At 44.8% G+C, this 22050-nt stretch overlaps 1 protein-coding gene across 4 annotated transcripts in view; it reads right to left on the bottom strand.

Annotated features, from left to right (window-relative positions):
• The window catches only part of ILDR1 (immunoglobulin like domain containing receptor 1), a 30794-nt gene extending 8840 nt beyond the window's left edge, over positions 1 to 21954 (bottom strand). For 3 of the 4 annotated variants that reach the window (XM_059391047.1, XM_059391046.1, XM_059391045.1), the window contains exons 1-5: positions 21685 to 21954; positions 9005 to 9175; positions 7510 to 7659; positions 4023 to 4142; positions 3594 to 3740 (exon numbers count right to left, since the gene is read on the bottom strand). In XM_059391047.1, the coding sequence (XP_059247030.1) occupies positions 3594 to 3740; positions 4023 to 4142; positions 7510 to 7659; positions 9005 to 9175; positions 21685 to 21739 (643 nt within the window). In that variant the 5' untranslated portion in view covers positions 21740 to 21954. The remainder of the gene's footprint in view (positions 1 to 3593; positions 3741 to 4022; positions 4143 to 7509; positions 7660 to 9004; positions 9176 to 21684) is intronic. The other variant, XM_059391048.1, reaches the window with a different exon arrangement.
• Between the last annotated feature and the right edge of the window lie 96 nt (positions 21955 to 22050).

Here is a 22050-nt window from a genome sequence, read left to right on the forward strand (position 1 = left end):
GTGTGGTTTTGAGTAAATTTCCAGAGTCCCTGGTCCCAGGCTCCTCCTCTGTGAGCTAAGGACAGAAACACCTAGTTCATAAAGTTGCAGATGTTAAATGAAGCAAAACACGTGACGTGCCTAATAGATGTCAGACAACCAAGAGACGGTGGCTCTCACTGTCATAATAAATAGTTACAACAGGTCCCTTATTTTGCCTTAGACCCCACAGGAAATAAAAGTACACATTTGGAGACCAGACCACCAAAGGCCTATTTATCTTCATTTCTGAGGAAAACCCAGGGCATATTCTTTTAAGACGTCTCTTTTGTGAGAGAAATGGCACAGCACATCCCCCTCCTCCAGAGACCAGCACCTCTCCTTCCCTGCAGCCAGCATCACCCATGGTGTCTGAAGCTTTCCTTCTGGACTTCCTAGCCCTTCCCAGCCCCTCTTCACTCTTACAGAACTCACTCTTTACCCTCTTTCAACCCATGATCACACAGTCCTTTCACTTTTCCCCATACTACCAGCCCCCTCTAACTTGACTGGCTAGTCATTTCAGCGACACCATTAGGAGCTTCCTAGAATCCCATGTGCTTGAACTCTTACCATTTCAGCTTTCGCTTCCGGCCCCGTGCTGCCAGTGCTGACAGCACAGCCAGGCAACTGACCTCACTCAAACAGCACTCCCCAACATGGCTTCCTTTGACTGATCTATCAAGTCCACTTCCCTCCGTGAGAGCAGTTTAAACATTCCCCTCTTCTCATGTCTTCCCCTCCCCATGAACTCTCAGTTGATGACATCATCTTATTTGAGAAAGAGGAACCAGCCCTGGGCATGGAATTGAGAGTCCAGGATCTGCCACCAATAAGCTGTGTGTGATTGTGCTGAAGTCTCTCTAGGCCTTACTTCCCTCAGTTGTGAGGGGGATGGGGAGGTGGGTGGCACAGATCAGAGATTCCCAGAGTGCCCTGTGGCCTACCACAGGGTATGTCTAGAGGTTCTGTGGGAAGGATGGCCAGCAACTGATCTAGGATTCAGTTTCAATAACTTTCATCTTTAAGATCTACTGTGGGTCATTTACCAGCACTAAGTGAATTACCAAGGGTTACTAAAATTTGTTGTCATTCTCATTTTTCTCCTCGCTGGTCCTCTATTAACTCACTGGAAAGTGGGACCAAGTTAGGGAGGTGGACTGTGGTCAGAGAAGGTTAAGAAGCACCAGTGCCATTCTCAAGCTCCCTTCTGCCACTAGAATTCTGAGTTGCTGAAATCGAGACAGGCTGGTATGAGATCCCTCAGCTTCCCTTATACTTGGACCATCCCTCACATTTTAATGACTCTCTCTCTCTCTCTCTCCAGAGGTCAGACTGCCCTACCTTTCCTTTCTAAATGTAGTCCTTTCTCCATATGCCTGATGTCGCTCCCACCTGTTCCACCTGCTCAGTGATTGTCTCACTTCATAAAGCTTCAGTTTAGTCATTTCCTACTGGCCTTGGTTCTCTGCCTACAAATATGCTTGGGGTTATCTTATTCCAACCAACAATCATACACACCTCTTTCCTCATCCAAGACCTCTCCTTAACAACTTCTGCCTCCTCCATGTACTCTCCTCTTGTCATCAAAATTCTCAGGACAGTCTGCCGTAATGACTCACTCTGAAAGTGACCTCATTTGCTCAAGTCCAGGGATCTTTACTTGTGGCCTGCATTTCTTTGTTATCAGTTCTTCTAAATGAACTCTAAAAACTTAGAAGAAACCACTCTCCCACCAGAACCTGTTATCAGCTTACTGAAACAGTGGATACATTTATCATTTGTGTTGGCCTTGTCCCCAGTCCTGCCTGTTTTTAGTGCCCCACAGACCTAGGGATTCTAAGAAGGCATCTTGGGAGTGATTTTCCCATCTCTTTTTGTGTATTACTACTCCAGTGACAGTGACTTCTCCATGGCATCTCTCCCACAGGCTCCTGAAAGGTAAGGGGTTCCACGGCCCAATATTGAGTTCTCTGCTATTTTCCCTCTCTTTAAGGAAGCCATTGGTATCACTGCCAAGCCAATTGTAGTCTCCATGTAGAGGCTGTGGCAGCCTCTACTGTGTGAGATTCAGGCACTCATAAGTCAGGTGAACCTGGATTCAACACCATACTGCCACTGCTACCATTTAGCTGTGACCACTCTGACCTTCAGTCCCCTCATCTGTTCAGTAGAGATGATATAGCCTTCTAGGGTTGTGAGGATTCATCTAGGGAAATATATGCGAAGGGCCAATACATGGCAGACATCCAATAATTTAGTTCTCTTTTCCTGTAAGACAGCCTGGAACACAAGCCTAAAACCAGATGCAGGCTACTGACCTTCTTGACATTGTGGATTAAGTTTTGTTTCTTTCTTAAGAAGCAATTCCTTATCTTTTCTTTTAAAAAATTCCTGTTCAAATGAACCAGACTGATAAGAGAAATAAAAGTGATTATCTCTGAGTGCTCAGATTAGTCTTTACATTTTCCTGAAATTCTCAAGTTTTCTACAATGTAATACTTATATTAGGGAAAAGGGTTTTAAGGACATAAAACTCCCTCCATTTAAAGCAGTTGATCCCATGCCATCTATTTACTAAGAAAAGAATTTTATAGAATAATTTTTTACAAAAAAGATTGGCATTCCACAGCCACATATTTTAGGACATGACATAATTCTGTTCTAAATGTCAAATTTCAGCCAACCAAAAGAAAGAGCACATTAAAAGCAAGATCTTCTGCTCTGTCTCTCCTTCCTCTAAACCTCCTTCCTTCATCTAAAAACAGGTTCTCAAAGTGTGGCCCACAGATCAGCAGCATCACATCACTTGAGAACTTTTTTTTTTTTTTTTTAAAGATTTTATTTATTTATTTGACAGAGAGAAATCACAAGCAGATGGAGAGGCAGGCAGAGAGAGAGAGGGAAGCAGGCTCCCTGCTGAGCAGAGAGCCCAATGTGGGACTCGATCTCAGGACCCTGAGATCATGACCCGAGCCGAAGGCAGCGGCTTAACCCACTGAGCCACCCAGGCGCCCCACTTGAGAACTTTTTGAGAATACAAATTCTCAGGCCTATCCAAAACCAGTTAAATGAGAAACTCTGGAGGTAGAGCCAGGAACAAAGTTTTACCAAGCCCTAGGTGATTGTTAAGTTTAAGAACCACTGCTTTAGTACTTCTCTCCTCTATCTGTTCTCTTCAAGCCATCTCTAAGGGGTGGCCTCCTCTCTCCCTACGACATTCAAACCACCCACTCCAGCCACTCCCTTTCAAAGCAAGGTGAGTACTAGGAGCAAATACTGAAGCACAGGTTTATCAGGGCCACTGAGAAAATGCCATCAGTAGGCAGAACAACTGGAAGGAGACCTTAGACAGGCTAGGATGCAGACAGGCAGAAATCTTCCCCCTTGGGTCTACAACTTCCTGGAGCATAATTTTCTGGGCTGAGGTCAAAGACCTCTGCACCTGTGATGGGAGAAGGGCATGGAGGAGAACCTGGAAGGACCCAAGGTGTTGGCCTGGTGTGTGAGGCTGATGTATTTGAGAAAGCAGTCTGCAGCATCACCCCTCCCATGGCTCGGCCGTCCCCTCTCACCTTCCTCAGGGCAGCAGCAGCGGGCAGGGCAGCAGGGGCAGCGGATGTAGCAGCAGCAATACTGAGGACAGCACTGGCACCAGCACACCCCGACTAGCAGGAGCAGAAGGAGGGCTCCCAGAATGATGAAGATCACTGTCAGCCAGTCTGCAGGGGAGACGCCAACAGCAAGCTAAGTAAACATGCCGGTGAGAGCTTCCAGGTCTAATGTTCTAGAGGTCTAATAAATACAGCTCTTAACCTACAGATTACATTCAATCAAAATACTGGCAAAAAAAAAAAAAAAAAAAAAAGGTTTAGCTGCTGTAAGGGAACTTTGGAGGCTGGCAATCCAACAATAACCTGGGCTTGCTTGCTTCTGTTCTTTTTTCTGCATGTGAAAGTGTCACAGTGATGGGGTGGCTAAGAGAAAGCTCCAGCAGCACTTACGCAGGACAATGAGCTTCACCTCCTTATCTGGGTCTCCTGATGTGTCCCCGGGAGCCTCAATGGCACAATAATACACTCCATGGTCCCACCACATCACTTCATTAATCACCAGATCTGCTCCTGCAGGAAGGGAGGGAGAAATTGCCAGGGGTTAAAGGAGAGGGCCTGGGTTTCTGAACTATAGCTTTTAAAGACCCAGCACCGTCCTTCCACACTCTAAGAGGGCCCCTCGTAGTGCAGGGGTAGGCCTCAAGTCCTTTTATTGAGACCCTCCTCTTTCTCCACACAGTACAATGATGGTACAACTGACAATTCAGTGAGTCCTACCAGGTACCATGAATGGATTTTGGACATCACCTCATTTCATTTCCACCATAGCTCTTTGAGTGAGTGAGGTACACATTATAATTTTCTCTCACAGTCATGTAACTTTTGTTCATGGATGTGACCATCCAGGATAAAGTTACTATTTTCTACCTTCTCTTAGAGGTGGACATGGACACGCAACTCCATTGTGGTGGACAGAATGCAAGCAGAAGTGTCACATGATGGCTTCCAGCAACTCTCCTAAAACAGTTTGGGAACATTTTCTTCTTTCTCTTCTTTTCTTTTACTCTGTTATTTGGAAAGCAAATGTGATGGCTGCAATTTTGGACCATGAGGAAGAAAAAGACTTTCTTGGGGAGCAGCAGCTTGGGCCTATCCCTGAGGTCTTAATGGAACAGAGCCACCACACTAATTTTGGACTATCTACTTCCAAATTTATACATGAGAAGTAATAAACTTCTCTACTGTTTAAGTCACTAATACTTTGGGCTTTGGCCTACTCACAATCAAACTCGATACCATCCTGACACAGTAAGTATGCTTATTAGCTTCATTTCAGATGAGGAAACCAAGACTTCAGGAGGCTAAGAAACTGGCCTAACAACAGAGAATTAACGAGTAGCAGAGGTAGGTTCCAATCCATATCTCTGCTGCAACCCTGGTGCTCTTAACTACGAAGTTCTAATGTCCTTTCCAAAGTGTGTGGAGAACTCCACAGCCTGGGTCCCTCACCGGCTGTGAACAGATCCCTCTGGATCTTGGAGGAACAGGTTATGAGATGAAGTTGAATAAGGAAGGATAAAATGCCAATATTTTAAGGGTATGTGACTCAATGTTCAACAAAGGATTTTCAGTTTTCATGAGCACCATGCGTTGGGCTACCTCATTAAGATATCGAATGGTATGTTCAAGTTTAGTAAACGCTACAAATCGTCATTGAAGACCTTGTGTGGGTCCAGCTCTATGACAGATCTGCAGAGGAACAAGACTCATTTCCATCCTAAAAGGGCTTAAAGTCCAGTCATGCATCAGGGCAGCCTCCATGGTAAAGTGCCAGGGGACATCTTCGAATTCCTTTTTAAAAACCCTTAGCATTATAGACTTGCTCCTGCTTACTTGGCAGTCCCATCTGTAATTCTTCATTATCTGTTCATCAAAAAATATTGATTGAGGAAATGAAACAAAAATGCAAGGTCATGCACCACTGGAGCTAACTTCAACTTCTGTTTCCTCCTCTTTCTACGTCAATATCTACGATTTTTTTTCCTACCCATGATTTTCCAGACAAACTACCTTTCCCAGAAATAAGCTTACTCCAGACTTGGAAGAATGGTAAAAATGCTTCAGAGGAAATTCCCTCTCAGTGTTACTCTGCATTAAAAATCTGCTCCAATTTTTATTAGAGACATAAAGATTTTTCTAGGGATGTCACAATAATGGAGACATTCAGATATGTTAATATTTTAAATAATCCAAGAACTGACTTGACATGGTCATCTCAAATGATGTACACACAGGCATAAAGTGACAGAAAACAAGGGCTCCAGGAAATCATGACAACTATGGAGGCAGAAATAAAAACCAAGGGGAAATACTGCTTTCCCACTGGTATAAGGGAGAAGCAGAGTTTGATCCAAAGGTGACTGGGATTAGAGATAGTGGATAGTATTACTCAAAATTAGAAAAAAAATTAGTGGGGACTGTCACCTGTGGGAACTTTCATCCTTCAAAAACTATAAAGGAGACTTGCCAATTAAAGAGACTTTAAGTTTTGGAGTCAGATGAGGGCTAATTCTGCAGGCTCTAGGAAAAAGAGAACCATCCTGAATCTTTAAGGAAGAACCTAGAGACCAGAAAAGGACAGATGTACCTAAGGCCAAGAGTTTAAGGGCTGGCTTGGGGAAATCAGGGATTGCAAGTAAAAGAATCAGACTTAAATATTACAGCCAAAGTATTATACACAATTTTGGAAGAAAATGTTAAATTGGCTCCCTTTAAATGATCTTCATTTAAATGGTCATAGAGCGTTCACTGATTTCTTCACATTGTTGTTACAGGTACCCTGAGTGACTTGCTTCATGTATTCTCCCTTCTTTTTTCCCTTTTAACCAGCAAATATTTATTTTACACTGCCTGTGAAGCTCATTGAAACAGGCTCTGAATTCTGCCAATAACCCAATTTGGCAATCCTAGATTTCAAGACAGGAATGTGGGCACTAGCCCATCCATCCAAAAGTATTCTCCGTGATCATAACTAAAGTTCACTGCACAGTTAATATTTGCTAAGTGTTTTATGCATATCATCTCACTTAATCCTGACAACTCTCCTGGAGATGGATAGTACTACAGCATGTCCCATTTTGTAGAAGCTGAGGTTAAAAAAAAATTGAAGGGACTTGCCCAAGTTCACATACCCTGTTAGTGCAGATGGGGACCCACACCCAGTCTGACTACAGACTGAGGGCTCTAACTACCAGTCCCTGTACTAAGCACAAAGAATAAATATGCTTTTCACATAGCTCTTAGATATCACATTTGATATTTACTTCAGTGTACAGAGACCAGTATGTCCTGCTTTCAGTTGAGGTAACAGGGGCCAGAGAAAATGTCTGTTACAGGTCCATGAACTTAGCAGGTGGAAGCAGGCAGAGACGCGGCCAGGTCTTTGGATTCTAAGGCTAATGTTCTTTCCTCTACCAATGGGCCATGATGGTTTCCAGGCGGCCATCTGTTTGGAAGCCCCTTAGACATGTACAAGAGGAGTGGCCAGAGGGAAACTCAGGGGGCCTGGCATTCATGCAGGCCCTGAGAGCAGTTTATGGGAGGGAGCAAACAAGCCTGAGCCACACCTCAGCCATGAAAAAGCAAAAGAAACCACCCACTCCCAGACTCTTAGCCAAAGCTGTAGGATATATCATCCAGAGACCAGTTTTTCAGGGGAGTGACTTCAGATGGTGGTAACAGCCTTCTATATATCTGGCACTTTCCTCAAACAAACAAACAAAGAAACAAAGCAAACAAACAAAAAGAAAGAAAGAAAGAAAGAAAGAAAGAAAGAGAAAGAAAGAAAAGAGGGAAATCCCCACAATGACTCAGCCAGCCAGGCCCAGTATCTGCACCTCCAGGCAGCCCTAGATGCCACCGCCTCCCCTGCACTCACGGTTCTGAATGGTGATCTTGCGCTGCCGGTAATCCACCCCCAGCACGGGCTCATTCTGCCCCCTCCGCTGAGCCACTATGCGCACCTCACGCTGGCTGTCATTGCAGTCATTGGATGGGTCCTGGCCCAGGGATAAAGCTGCCTGGTATGCTGAGGAAAGAGGACAGTCAAGTCACACAGTACTGGGGAATTCCCAGGAGGAAAGGAGCCCTTACTGTTCCCTAGAGCAGCGAAGCTTCTCATTTTTATCCTGAGCTCATTTGTCTACTCCTGCTAAACATGAAGATTCTGGGACTGAGGGTCTGGAGTGGAGCTCTGAGAGTCTGCATTTCTTATGAACTCTCAGGTGACAAAATGAACCTTTGGAAGCAAGTCCAGACCCCCTAAAAGGCCATCATTTCCAAATCCTGGCTCCATGCCCCTGTATCCTATTCCATCTACCTTTGCTTCATTTTTGGTCACCCCAGATTCTGTTTCAATGGGGTTCATCTACCTGCCCTTTTAATACATTTGCTGGTGGCAAATGCCTTCTGTCCTGGTCTCTCCTCCCTTCCGACTTTATTTGAAGAGTAACCCCCTAGAAATTATGCCTTGATTCAGAGATGTATGTTTTGGGGACAACTGCCAGATTCTATGGGTGACTTGTTGGTAACTCGCAGAACATTCAGGTATCAAGATTCATACTTTAAGACATTAGTCAGGGCTAAAAGAGGAAAAGCTGATGGCTCTCCCCTTTTTTCTCACTTCAGGAAGCTCACTTCCTTCCTACAAAGACAGTGTCTACTTGTACTCTCAAAATTTCTACAAGGTTAAATGTCCAGGGCTGATGGTCATGATCTGGGTTCCTTTGTTCCTTGAGAGAGGCAGATGTAGACAGCTAGAAAGAGCTTTGGTTCTAGGGAGGAGAGCTGACATGAGTGGGGTGGCTACTATTGAGAGGTAGGATTGGCTAAGTGTGGTGAGAGGGGTGGGGGAGGGTAGCGCTGAGAATGTGTTCCCTAGAGGCAGTATGCTCTCACTCACTAGGGGAGTTTCCTCGGCCACTAGGAAGGCTGGCCACAAATGTGAGTGTGGCAGTGGGAGGGAGGTTCACAGAGGGCCACTCCTTAGGGTCCCAGGGGATGTAGGAGGCTTCTTGTCCACATTCTCAGGTGGTAAGGGGAATGGAGGCAGACTGTGTACTCATCTCAGTGTGCTCGCAAGCAACCAGGAACAAAACAAGACGTAGGACTGGCACTGCCTTTTAAAAACTTAATGTCTGAGCTGCCCATATCTTTTTAGAACAAGGTAGGGCATAAATCTTAAAATAAAATAGTATGTGACCTTAAATAAGTTACTTCACCTGTCTGGGCTGTTTATTTATCTATAAAAGGAGGGGACTGCATTAAGTGGCCTTTGTGGCTCCCTCTCACAAGGATTTGCCATCCTAAATAATTCCTATGCCCTAATGGCCATGCTTCACAGAGGTACATGGGTAGCAGGGTGAGGGACTCACATGCAGAGTAGTAGTCAAAGATGGGGTCCTTGCAGAAGGACTTGAAGCGCCACGTGACCACGACATCCTGGAGCTGGGCAGAAGTAGTGTAGTCACACTTGAGGACGATGGAGGCAAACAGGGTGACATAGCGCTCTGTGTGCTGGACCGTCACCAGCAAGGACAGGCACCCTGCAGCCAAGAGCAGGAGACAATGCTGAAGGCACTCTATGTCTCTGGGAGGTGACCTACTTCTGTTCATGGGGTAATAAAAGCAATGCAAATAAGCAAACACACTGGCTGCCTAGCTGGGAGATGGCAGACAGAGTGGGAGGGAGGCAGAGACCACGCAGACACCTGGGGTAGATGGGGAAGATGAAGAGTGGGCATGAATGACAATGGATCTCTGATCCATTGATAGTGTCAACACATCCAACAAGAAAGAAACTACATTAAAGGAAGGTCACATAGTACTAGGGTGAGCTCACCAGTACATGTACGTATTTGTTCATGTTACTTTCTTTTAAAATGTTTCCCCACTTCCCCAGGGAAGGATTGTTGAATCCTCCAAAGCCTGTCAGGTATCTGCCTTCAGCGTTTCCTGCTGCCTCATCTCCCTTCCAAGCCCAATTTACACTCACGGTGTCAGCCACGCTGAACTGGCTTCATTCCTCGCCATCCCAGGATCACAGTCTTCCCCAAGTCTTCCCACATGTGGACTTCTTGGTTGGAGCACATTCCCAGAGCACCAGCCACCGCTCCCTTCCCTTCAGGAGGCTAATTCCTATGTATTCCTCAGGTCTTCAGCAGCACCCTCACCTCCTCCAGAAACCTTCCCTAACTGCAAATCTGGGAGAAGGGTCTCCTGTGCTTTCCCAAGGTGCCTCCTCCCCTCCAGGCAGCACGTTGCACATGCCTTGGTGATGGCCAGTTAACTGCAGGCTCTGAGAAGGCCGGCTGGTTCTGCCTCTGACATGCTGTTACAGCACAACCTCACACTGTACCTGTCACCTCCGTGGTACCCAACAAACATTTGTTGAATAAATAACGGAACGAATGACAAGAATACATTAACGGTAGACACTGGCAGTACAGGTGATCAACATGAATATAAAATAAATACAAATGATCAGACTGGGACAAATTTTACTAAGAAAGACTTAAAGTAATTAAGATTTTTCTTTTCTCTTTTTTAAGACTCCCTCTCCCCAGCCTCCAAGGCTACAAACACACAGCTCCAGGTCTGCCTTGATGAGGAACCTGGAGGCACAGAAAGTCAGGTGGGACTTTGGCACGGTCGCAGGTCCACATAGAACACCTTAGAATGCTCCTATGTCAAGAAGGTCTCTAGGCCAAGTTAGTGGGGATCTCCTCATGGGAGGCTTAGTGCAGAATAACAGTACTCAAACTTGAGCAAGCGCCACCAAGAGGACTTGTAACGGCCCAGATCACTTTCAGGAGGAGTTTCTGATTGAGGAGCAGTTGGGTAGGGCCCCAGAACTTATAATTCTAACAAGTTTCCAGGAGATGCTGATATTAACTGCTCTGGGTACCAAGCTTTGGGAACCACTAGTGTGGACTAAATTAAAAACAAACAGGATTTGGACTCCGATACAATTGGATTCAAATAAAACTTCACTATTTATTTGGACATGGTATAAGCTATTTACTCTGAGTTTGTTTTTTTCCCCCAGCTATGACTGCAGATTATAATAGTACTAACCTCATCAGGTCTGTGAAAGAATGCGATGAGATAATTCACTTCTGGCATTTGGCATGGTGCCTGGCCCATACACTGCTGTATTAGTGTTAGCATCTGAGTCTGAGTCTCTTTCCCTCCTTTCTCTTATTATGACGGCCAAACAGAAAAGGGTTCAAGTGGGGGTTCTCTCCAAGGGAGCCCTCAGGTGGAAAAGCCTCATGTTGACTGAGCTATTCTGACAAACACAAAAATTTATTCCCTATCTTCACCCCTTAAAAAGCAGCTGGATGGGCCTGGCTCAAAGGCCAGAGCCACACGGCTCTGGATCCTGCCTCACCTTTGGGACACAGCCCTCGTAAGATAGTAAGCTGTGACTTAGGATGCGCATGTGCACCCACTTTTCTCACATCCACAGAGAAAGAACAGGACAGGTCCTCACCCCCAGGAATGACGCAAACTGTCTCCGGGGCTGGGCTGAAATGAGGAAGTCCTGTAACAGGCATGCTGGAGAGAGGGTCTGCAGAAATACAGGGGAGACCTGTGGGTGGGGAAGATTTCACAGAAGAAAGAAATATAAGCTGGGCCCTGCCACTCAGGTAGGATTAAGATTACACATGAAAAATGGGAAGAAGGCAGAGAAACTTATGGTTTCAAGACAGAAGAAAAGAGAGAGCAGAAGCCCTTATCAGGAAGGAGCAGTAACTTGGGGAGCCTGGAGGGAACCAACCCCTGGCTTGATGGGAAACAGAGGGATAAATAAGGCAGGGCTGGTGGTAGTGGCTGGGGGTGGGGAGTCTAGATCTCACTGAAGCATCTATTTCTAGTTAATGGGTAATCACTGAAGACTTCTCTGTAGAGTAATAGGGCAAAGGTGGTTTTTAAGGAAAACTGTTGACTTCCTCATCCAGTTATAAAGATCATCATTTTGAAAATGAGCCTTCAGTAGTTTGGGGGGAAAACAGCTGCTGTCTCTACCAGCTGTAAGATTCCTGGAAATTAGTCCAATCAGAATGGAAGAGCCAGTGACTAGCATCTCAAGCCTAACGTGGGTTGTTTTGTAATCTGCCTTATTATTTTTGCTTCTCCACTCTCACCATCCGCCTTGGTTTTTTTCCCAGAACTGGCCTGAAATAGACTTGGAGTTTTCACCCAACACAGCTTTAACGGATGAGAAGTCACTATAGGTAAGCTTTCGAAAATGACGAAGACGGCATTGCTGACCCTAGTTTATTTTGCTCGGTAAATAAGAAGATTAGAATAGAGATAAAAACACTAAACAAAATCCTATGTTCACACCGTACTTTCAAATACTGTCTTTTACACACTAAATCTGACCCCCGGAAGGAGACAATCAGGGCCATTTCACCCATCACAAATCTGAGACTGGAAAAGATGAGTAGCTTGTCTGTGGTCATTCATTTTCTAAGGAGGTCAGAGTCAAGATTCCATCCCTGGAATGGGTGGTCTCTCCACTCAGCCTGGTTATTCTCTAAATAAAGGATAAAGGAAAATGTTCGGTACTCATCAGCCTGCAAATAACCGGAATGATGGGCCAGGCGACAATTGGCAGCAGTCACTCTGATACTGGGACTATCAACCGACATGTTCTTTATCTTGCTGAATGGTAATTCAACATAAATAGCAATGTATTCAAAGAGCGCTTGTGAACAGTATGTGTGTAGAGGTGGAGCATGTGGAGGGAGAGCAAGTTTGCGGGAAGTCAGAGAAAGGAGTTGCTCTGGGGCAGCTTTGAAGATCGCTGAATCTGACACTCTGAGGGAGGAGAATGGGGACAAGGGTGATCACCTTCATCACTAAGCCCTCCCCCAGCTCCCCTTCCATGAATGCCTTTATTATGGCCAGTACATACCTGCGGGGACACCCTCACCTTTCCCAACGTCATCACAGGCTTTGCCACCTGGGTACTGTTTTCATCCTCTCTTTGATTTCATCCCTATGTGAATTTCAAGCCTTGATATATATCAGGTTCCCATGATTTGGGCCATACTGAGCTTATTCACATGTTCTCCTGGGGTCTGCCAGCCCCACAGCAACCAGTTCAGCTCTTAGACCTCTGCCCCTGGCCTTGCACAAGAAGAATGGGGTAGAGTCCCAGGACAAAGGTACGGAGCAACCAGCAACCCTCCCTCCCTTTGTCTCAGCTGTTGCTCTGGATCTCAGCACCTACGGTGTGCCCAGTGACATACACACATAGTTCCTAATTCTCACAAGCCCCCAAAGGGTGGGAACAGACCTGCTGATATACATGGGCAAAGGTTCAGACACTATAATAAGCCAAGGCCTCTCAGCTTCAGGATCTGGTTTTGCTGGAGTTTTGCAGGTTTGGGTAAACCTACTCTCTCCCACGCAGGCAAGCTTGACTTTCAGAGTGGAAGTTTGGTGCTAGACTCAGAAAGCAGGAGGGTTTTCCAGATTGGGAGGAGGACAGTCCATCTCAAAGGCAAAAGATCTCTATGATCCTGTCCTTTAGCCTTGGACTTCTCGGTAAAACTAACCACACTGGGCATGCACACTACTAGGCAGGTAACATTTTCAAGAAGAGACTAAGAACAGTAGAATCTGAGCTGAAAAGAGAAACAGATTCAGAAAGGTAGATGTCTTTTTTGGATCTGTGCTCTTTAAACTGTTCTCAAATTCTTCTATTTTCTTTCTGTTCTTTCTTGAGGTGGGGGGAAGAGCAGAGGGAAAAAGAAAGAGAGAATCATAAGCTTAGGGCTCGATCTCACAACTGTGATATCATGACCTGAACTGAAATCAAGAGTCGGATGCTTGACTGAGCCAACCAGGTGCTCTCTTTCTATTCTTAAATTTCCTTCATATTGTGGCATCTCCTTCCCCTTAGCTAACTGCCATCCGATTTCCTAAATAGCTCTATCATTTTCTTTTTTTTTTTTTTAAAGATTTTATTTATTTATTTGACAGAGAGAAATCACAAGTAGACGGAGAGGCAGGCAGAGAGAGAGAGAGGGAAGCAGGCTCCCTGCTGAGCAGAGAGCCCGATGTGGGGCTCGATCCCAGGACCCCGAGATCATGACCTGAGCCGAAGGCAGCGGCTTAACCCACTGAGCCACCCAGGCGCCCCAGCTCTATCATTTTCTTTTCAAAACTTTAATTCTAGAGACTGACTTCCTAAGTTCACATTCTGCCTCCACTTCCCCACCAGCTAAAAGACCTGACAAATTATTTCCAAACTATAGTTGCCTCTTTACATGCAAAGTATTTCCCTGACAGGGGTGTCTGGGTGGCTCAGTCAGTTAAGCATCTAACTCTTGATTTTGGCTCAGGTCATGACCTCAGGGTCCTGGGATCCAGCCCTGCATTGGGCTCCCCATTCAGCAGGGAGTCTACTTGTCTCACTCTGCCCCTTCTCCCACTCACATACACAAGTGCATGTGCTCTTTCTTTCTCTCTCTCTAAAATAAACAAATAAATCTTTCAATGTTTATAGCAGCAATGTCCATAATACCCAAAATGTGGAAAGAGTCCAGATGTCCATTGACAGATGAATGGATAAAGAAGATGTGGTATATATACACCATATATATAGAGAGACCTATATATATAGTGGAATATTACTCAACCATCAAAAGATGGAAATCTTCCATTTGAAATGATGTGGATGGAACTAGAGGATATTGTGCTAAATGAAATGAGTCAATCAGAGAATGACAAATACCATATGATTTCACTCACATGTGGAATTGAAGAAACAAAAGAGATGAACATAAGGGAAGGGAAGGAAAAATAAAATAAGATGAAAACAGAAAGGGAGGCAAACCATAAGAGACACTTAAATATAAGGAACAAACTGAGGGTTGCTGGAGGGCTGGGGGTAACTGAGTGATGGGCATTAAAGAGGGCACTTGATGTAATGAGACCTGGGTGTTACATGCAACTGATGAAACACTAAATTCAGCCCCTGAAACTAGTAATACAGTATATGTTAATTATATTGATTTAAACAAAGCATTTATAAATAAATAAATAGGAAAGAGATAAAAGAAAAATAAATAAATCTGAAAAAACCCCACAAAACTCCCCTGACAGCATTGTAGAAAGGATTAAATGAGGTAATACATGTCCAGCATTTAGCATTTAGCATTTAACCTGGGACATAATAGCCGCTGAACAAACATTAGCTATTATTTGTATCATTAGTACTTATCTTGCCCACCTTTAGACACTGACATCAATTGAGAACAGCATGTAAATGGATTTTGAAAAAAAAAAAAAGGATTTTGAAAGAATTAAAATGATACAAATGCAAACTGGCATAAAAACTTTTAAAGCTGTGTCACTTTGTCCCCTGGCAAACCCATTCAGTTTGTCTGCTCTGAAAGAGGAAGGGAAACCTGTCATTTAAGGGTGGGAAAATAACTTGTCAAAGGAGAACCCACGAAAAACAGAGTTAAATGCTTTACAATGAAATGCTATGTGTTCCAAACACATACATATCTTTGTATATTTCTTTCAGTCTGTCTTCCCTGTGTCATATCAGATTGGGCAGGATGTTTTATAGTTTCTCGAATATTTTGTCCATACAACACAGGAATGTAGGTACAGAGCTTTTTTTTTTTTTTTTTTTTTTTTTAAACTAAGAACTGTTTTCAGGGGACTGAATGGCATTTCCCCTCCTTTACATATGAAGGGTCCCGCCTGGAGAAGGGTGGCAGGCAGCAGGGGAGCTCGGTCTTCCCGGGCAAGGGGCGGTGGCCTTGTGCTAACTAACTCCTAAGAGAAGGTCTCATTCTTGAGTGTTTTTCACGGATGCAGGCTCCTATACTCCACTAAGCAGGTTAACAAAAAGTACACAGGTTTAATCCTATCAGAGTTTATGTCTGAGCAAGCTATCTCCCCAAGTATATTTGCCATCTGTACTTGTTACATTTCCTTAGATAACAGTGCAAATATGAAAGGAATCAAGCAGAGGAGGGAGTGGCCATGAGAATGAACCAGAAGGAAGGGATCCAGAGAATCAGGAGAGGAGGAAAGGGAAAAAGAGAAGTGGCCTGGGGCAGGGGAGGAATTATGTCTATGTATTCCATGTTGAACAAAGGTCTGCAGTGTGCTACTCAATAGTGTGAGCTCAGAGTGGTGCTAAGCATATGAGGTGTTACCCTGGGAAGGAAACCGACAGTCTGAGCACTTGCTACGTTGTTAGCAATGGTATCTTTCTTACATAGCATCTCATTTAACCCTTGTAAAACACCCATGAGATAGCCTTATTTTATTACCCTCTCATAGATGAGAAAAATCCTCAAGGAGTATAAGTAACCGGTCTTAGGCCACACAGCTAGTGTTGGCCAGCATGCCTTGTACGTGGTATGCATTAAACATTTGCTGACCGGAAAAACAAATGAATTCATACAAAACAGGTTAAACTGCCTGGAACAAATTTTAAGTGCCCTAAAAGTACAGAAAATAATAAAGTTAGCCATTGGTAGCATGGCCAGACCAAAAAACAAACAAACTGTGTTGTAAGGGAGAGGGAGTACCAGAGCACGCCCACATCACTGGGGAGAAGCCTGCCCTTTGGCCAGAATGAGTGAGCCTTGAAATCTAAACAAAGAGGTTTAACCCACTCTTATAAGCTATGGAGATCAGTAGAGGTGCTTGGAGGATTAGAGTAAAGGTGGGAAAGGGGAACCCAGGTAGGTAACCCATCATTTGGGGCAGGGCTGGCTGGAATGAGACAGAGACAGTAGCAGGCCTCAAGGCAAGCAGATGCTTAAGATCCTTAAAATAGGCTAGTGTTAGGTTTATCACCTGGAATAGAAAAGAGGCGGCAGATCCTGGGATTAAGAAACAACACATGGTGATTAACAGCGTTTGGGAAATGAGGAAAGTGTCAAAACTGCTTTCCTCTGACCCCACCTTACTCTAAGACTTAAAGATTGAAAACTATAGAAATAAAGATGAAGGGCACCTGGGTGGCTTAGTCGGTTGAGCATCTGCCTTCCGTTCAGGTCCTGATCCCATGGTCCTGGGATCGAGCCTCACATCGGGGTCCCCGCTCAACAGGGACCCTGCTTCTCCCTCTTCTCACTGTTACTGCCCTCTCTTGCTATCCCTGTAGTTATCTCTGTCTCTCAAATAAATAAAAAAATCTTAGTACAAAAAAAAAAAAATAGATGAGAGAAAGATGACACATAATCTAAGTCTTCCTACTTCTTAAAACACACCATTTTATTTCTCCCCTAGGGACATAATGTAATACAGCACAGGGCTGAAAGAAACCCAGGTAGACAGTACATTAATTATCCAGCATCTCATTTCCAGAGCATCTTTGTTGGGGCAAGATGTTTAATAAATGCCATTTAGTTAGACATCCAGGAGGCAATCTATTTCTATTTCTGCATACCAGGATGCAATTAGACAAAACAAACTTGCTCCATGGTATGAAACAGAGGAAAGAGCCATGGACTACAATCAAGGATGCCAGGGTTCTGGTCTCAGCTCTCAAAGTAACTGCACTGTGTCAACCTAAGGCTTATGATCTTCCTGGATGCAGATTTCCTTATCTGCCAAACTGGCCCAGAGAGGAAGACAGACAGGGACTGGCCATGATTTGTACTTGAGTTCAGCAGAGCCCAGAACTCTGGGGAGGTCCATCAGAGGCTCCATGGAGGTAAGGAAGGAGCCACGTGGGCAGCTCCCATCCACCACCCACACCCCCCTCAGCCTGAGAAGCTCCACTTTCCTACCCACTATACTGCGGACTGAGATGTCATTCAGTCCTCAGTGTGATCCCACACTTTTCCCCCACCATCGAGGGAAAATTACTAGCCAAGATGCTTTCTAAGAATGTGTCCCTAAGGAGTCAGTGGGCTGATTGCCTGAAAAATGATAACATAAGTTGAGAGTTGCGTGAATCTGTAAGTTAACACCTCTCTGTAATCCTAAAAAAAAAGAAATTCACAGAAGTCCCAATGAGACACACCCTTTTAGAATTTGGGCAGAAAAGTAAATTTTTTTTAAAGATTTATTTATTTATTTATTTGACACATCACAAGTAGGCAGAGAGGCAGGCAGGCAGAGAGAGAGGAGGAAGCAGGCTCCCCCCTAAGCAGAGAGCCCGATGTGGGGCTCCATCCCAGGACCCTGGGATCATGACCTGAGCCGAAGGCAGAGGCTTTAACCCACTGAGCCACCCAGGTGCCCCGGAAAAGTAAATTTTTATTCCAGGAATAAACTTTGAGGCTGGATGGAGGTAACCAGAACCATTGACCAATAGTGCAAAACGCTGCAGGTACTTACTTTGAATTATATTAGTGTTTTGTTTCAAGGAGCAAGTATCACTTGTGGGCTAGAAGTTTCTTTCTTTTTTTAAAAAAGATTTTATTTATTTATTTGACAGAGAGATCACAAGTAGGCAGAGAGGCAGGCAGAGAGAGAGAGAGGGAGAAGCAGGCTCCCCGCTGAGCAGAGAGCCCGATGCGGGGCTCAATCCCAGGACCCTGGGATCATGACCTGAGCTGAAGGCAGAGGCTTTAACCCACTGAGTCACCCAGGTGCCCCTAGAAGTTTCTTTTTAAAGGAAAAAAAAAACTTTGAAGAAGTACAAAAACCAACAAACTAAAACTCTGACAAGTGATCAGTCCACAGCTCAGAGCACAGGGACTGTGGTAACTTCCCAGGACTCCCTGACCTGAGAAGCTTCGTCAGGGCCTCTGGCCACACTGAACAGGTAGCCAGTACCCAAATCTGACATAATTTCTCTAATGGCCCATACTTTACAACTGTAGAAACTTGGACTCCAACCAGAAACTTGGGTTCAATCTTCTTTAGAAACAGGAGAGAACAGGGCAATGGACCAAAATGAGCATACTCTCAGGTTTTTCAAAGTTCATAATGCAATTTGCAGCAGATCTTGGGAAAATCAACTTACTGGACTTTTCTATTGAATGTTAATTTGGGGACTGTTTTCTACTAATTTAAATGTTATTAAAATAACATTTTATTTTATTTGTCAGTTTGTTATTCTTTCATCCAGCATAGTAATGGGTTTGTGTGTGCATGTAGTTTTGTTTCTGTTTTATAAATCTTATATATGTGCACATGTCACAACATAAACTGTCTTTCTTGGTAAGAACTATAAAAAGAAAACAAGTTTGAGAAGCATTGCTCTGGCAGATACTGGAAGTGAGAGAAGAACTTGATTTTCAGTTTGATCTTAGATAATTTTAGGAAGTTTGGTTTAAAAATAGAGGTGGGGGAGGCAGGACCCAGTATTTCCTGAGTGATGATCATGTTGTAGACACTGTGCCTGATCTTAACCCACCCAACATAAGTTGGCCTTATGGGGGTGAGAGGCGGGAGGTGTGAGGGGCTCATCGGGAATTCTACCTGTTTTCTAGATGAAGAGAACTGAAGTAATTTCTCCAGAGTCACAGCTAGTAAGAGGCAGAATCTGAATTCCAACCCGACAGTCGGTCTGACTTGACTATTAACTGCAGTTTCTTAGCTGTAGGGGAAGGACGAGGGGACACTTCAATTGTTTCTTTAAAGTTAGCTCTAAAAAAATCCTCCTTGAGTCTAAATCATGAGTATTATTATCACCATGACTAACATTCATTAAGACCTCATTTTGTTTCAGTCACTATCTTCAGTGCCTTAAAATCTTCATTTCACTTAACCCTCACAAAAACTTTGAGATAGGTACTATAATCATCCCTGTTTACTGCAGACTTTCAGCAGTTCAGTAACTTGACCAGAGTCACACATACATTCTGGATGTAAAATCCAAATGCACATTAAATAGCTGAATGCAGGGTGTTTGTTTGTTTGTTTGTTTGTTTTTTAGCATGCCCTACACATATTTGGGGAAAATATCTGCTAAAATAGTTATTTCCTCTCAAAGTGCTGGAGTCTGTCAATTTTGCACCTATGATATAAAGGTAAGATTAAGTGTTTACTTCGGACTTTTTTTGACTTCGGCATTCTCTGGTTCTAAAGTGGGTCATGCAGGTAGGTTTCCAGTTAAAGAATGGCAGGAAACAGGGCAGTCTGTATAGTTTCAACACTTCAGCATCCTGGTATTAACACTACATGGCTGGTTCCTGAACAGTTGGAATTCCACTTTCTGAAGTCCCTGTCCAGGGATGCCTGGGTGGCGCAGTCGGTTAGGTATCCGCCTTCTGCTCAGGTCATGACCCCAGGATCCTTAGGTGAAGTCCCACATCTGCCTCCCTGCTCAGCAAGGAGCCTGCTTCTCCCTCTGCACACTGCTGTCCCTGTTTGTGCTCTTTCTCTCTCTGACAAATAAATAAATAAAATCTTCTTCTAAAAAAAAAAAAAAAGTCCCTGTCCATTTAGCAATCTGCTTACTATAAGAATATACCCTTTGGTCATAATCACTGTATTTGAAAAATGTTCAGTGTTCAATATTCTTCATAAAAATAAAAGCTTTTAGAACATTATGCTGATGATTTAAGGATTGCGGTTTATATCCTAATAAAATTTTTGTCTGTAAGGCTTCTTTTCTTATTCTTTTGACCTTGATGACTGCTGGCTACAAAGTCCTAATCTGGGGATGGGGTGCTAAGGATAGAGGTGGGAGTAGACCTCAATTTTCTTGAAAAGGCAGCTCAAGCAACTTCAGGAATCCCTAGCTGCTGTGGAATTTGAGCTAAACACATAAGGCAAAGGAGAAAGGACTAAGAAGCTGGGATGTTTAGGATTTTGCTGTCACAGTCTAAGTAGGTAACTGTTCTGGTAGAATTTCAGCACTCCAGTTTAGGTGAGGTTTAGTCCATTTCCTTGTGTATCCTGTGTCCAGCATCTATCCTTGTCAGCTTCAGACAACTGATAGGACACATATCCTGCAGAAACTGGTGTGAGCCAGAAGATATTGGGAATATTGATTTTCCGATTTTCTCACCCTTTTGCAATTCTCCATCCTTTTTATTCTCAGCATTAAGCTTAAGCTATTGTGGAATCTTGTCTTAATGAGATTTAGTTACATCCGAGTGGTTTTCATGTCCTATAAGCTAAGTATACCTAAGCTGGTAAAAATGAAATTCTGTCCATACCTTCATATCACATCTTTTCCCTCAGAAAAATACAAGGCTTACATTAGTCTGTGAGCAAACTGAGCAGACTTCCCACTGAAGACTTAGAGGTAAGAGGGCAGTTAGTCCTAAAGAAGGGGTGGGGAATGGTAAAATGAAATACAGCAGGGCATTATTTCCAAGGGAACTCCTACCGGTCTGTTTGTAAGGTCACACCTACATCCTAATTGAAAAGGGCTGGAAGTCCTGCACAGGCAGTCACTCAGCTGTCCTTTCCTACCTGATTTTACTCCTGCAGATACACACGCCTGTCACATTCCCAAGAGATATACTGAGACACAAAAACCATACTTTCCAAAGCAGACAGGGTGGGAAGGTTAAGAGAAGGGAGGAGAGGGTGGATGGTTGGGCACCTGATGGGGAGAGAACTGAGCAAGGGTTAAAGTTAGGAAAGTGGGTGGGTACAAAGAAAGTAGAAAAATGACACTGAACATAATGAGCAAAGAGACACGTGGTTCAGCCCTGTAAAATAGATTCTGAATCATCTCGAACATCCCATGATTCTAAGGACACATTATAACCCCCCAGGAGGGACATCAATGCACTTTTGTCACCATATCAGATGAAAGGGCCAAGTAATGAGGGATCAAAAGAGTGGTGCTTCCACGTTTATCAACTCAGCTTTCAAGACCAAGAAGTGCCTAAAGACTGCGGCAGGGAAGCCCAGAGGCTCTGGGCTTAGTTGCACCTGTCTCAGAAGGGCCGGGCTAATGAAAGAGGAAAACAACAGGTTCTCACAGGCAGAAACTCGAGCCAGTTCCCGCACCTCCTGGAGCCTGTGCCAAGAGCTACCAGAGCGCGGCCCAGGCCTCCACTGGCCTGCCTGTGACCAGTTGTGCAAGGCCTAGCAACAATGGCTTCCAGTCTCCCCGGGCCCAGGGTGAGACCCACTTTTTCCCAAGGCTCACCTGCTGGGAGCCAGGTGAAGAGCAGGAGCCAAGGCGCAGGCAGCTCCGGGCCCATGCGGGCCGCTCTCTGGCCCCTGCCTGCTCAGGAGCTCCGGGGGGACACCGCGTCTCTCTGCAACAGCAGCCGCTCCAGGACGGACCACTTCTCCAAGGAATCCCTCCGCTTTCCCCTCTCTCCACGCGGGGCGGTGGGAAGACCGGCTGCGGTCCTGGAGCAGGTAGGGCCCGGGCTCATCCCCACCTGGGCGCGCCGACGGCTCCGCCTCCCGTCCCGCGCACCGCCCTTTCCTGCTCCGCCCCCCCCCCCCCTCCCCCCACCGCCCCGCGCCGCGTGCGGGGACAGCGGCGGGATCCCTTGGAGAACCC

Source organism: Mustela nigripes, chromosome 2 (genome assembly GCF_022355385.1).
Source record: "Mustela nigripes isolate SB6536 chromosome 2, MUSNIG.SB6536, whole genome shotgun sequence".
Taxonomy (NCBI): domain Eukaryota; kingdom Metazoa; phylum Chordata; class Mammalia; order Carnivora; family Mustelidae; genus Mustela; species Mustela nigripes.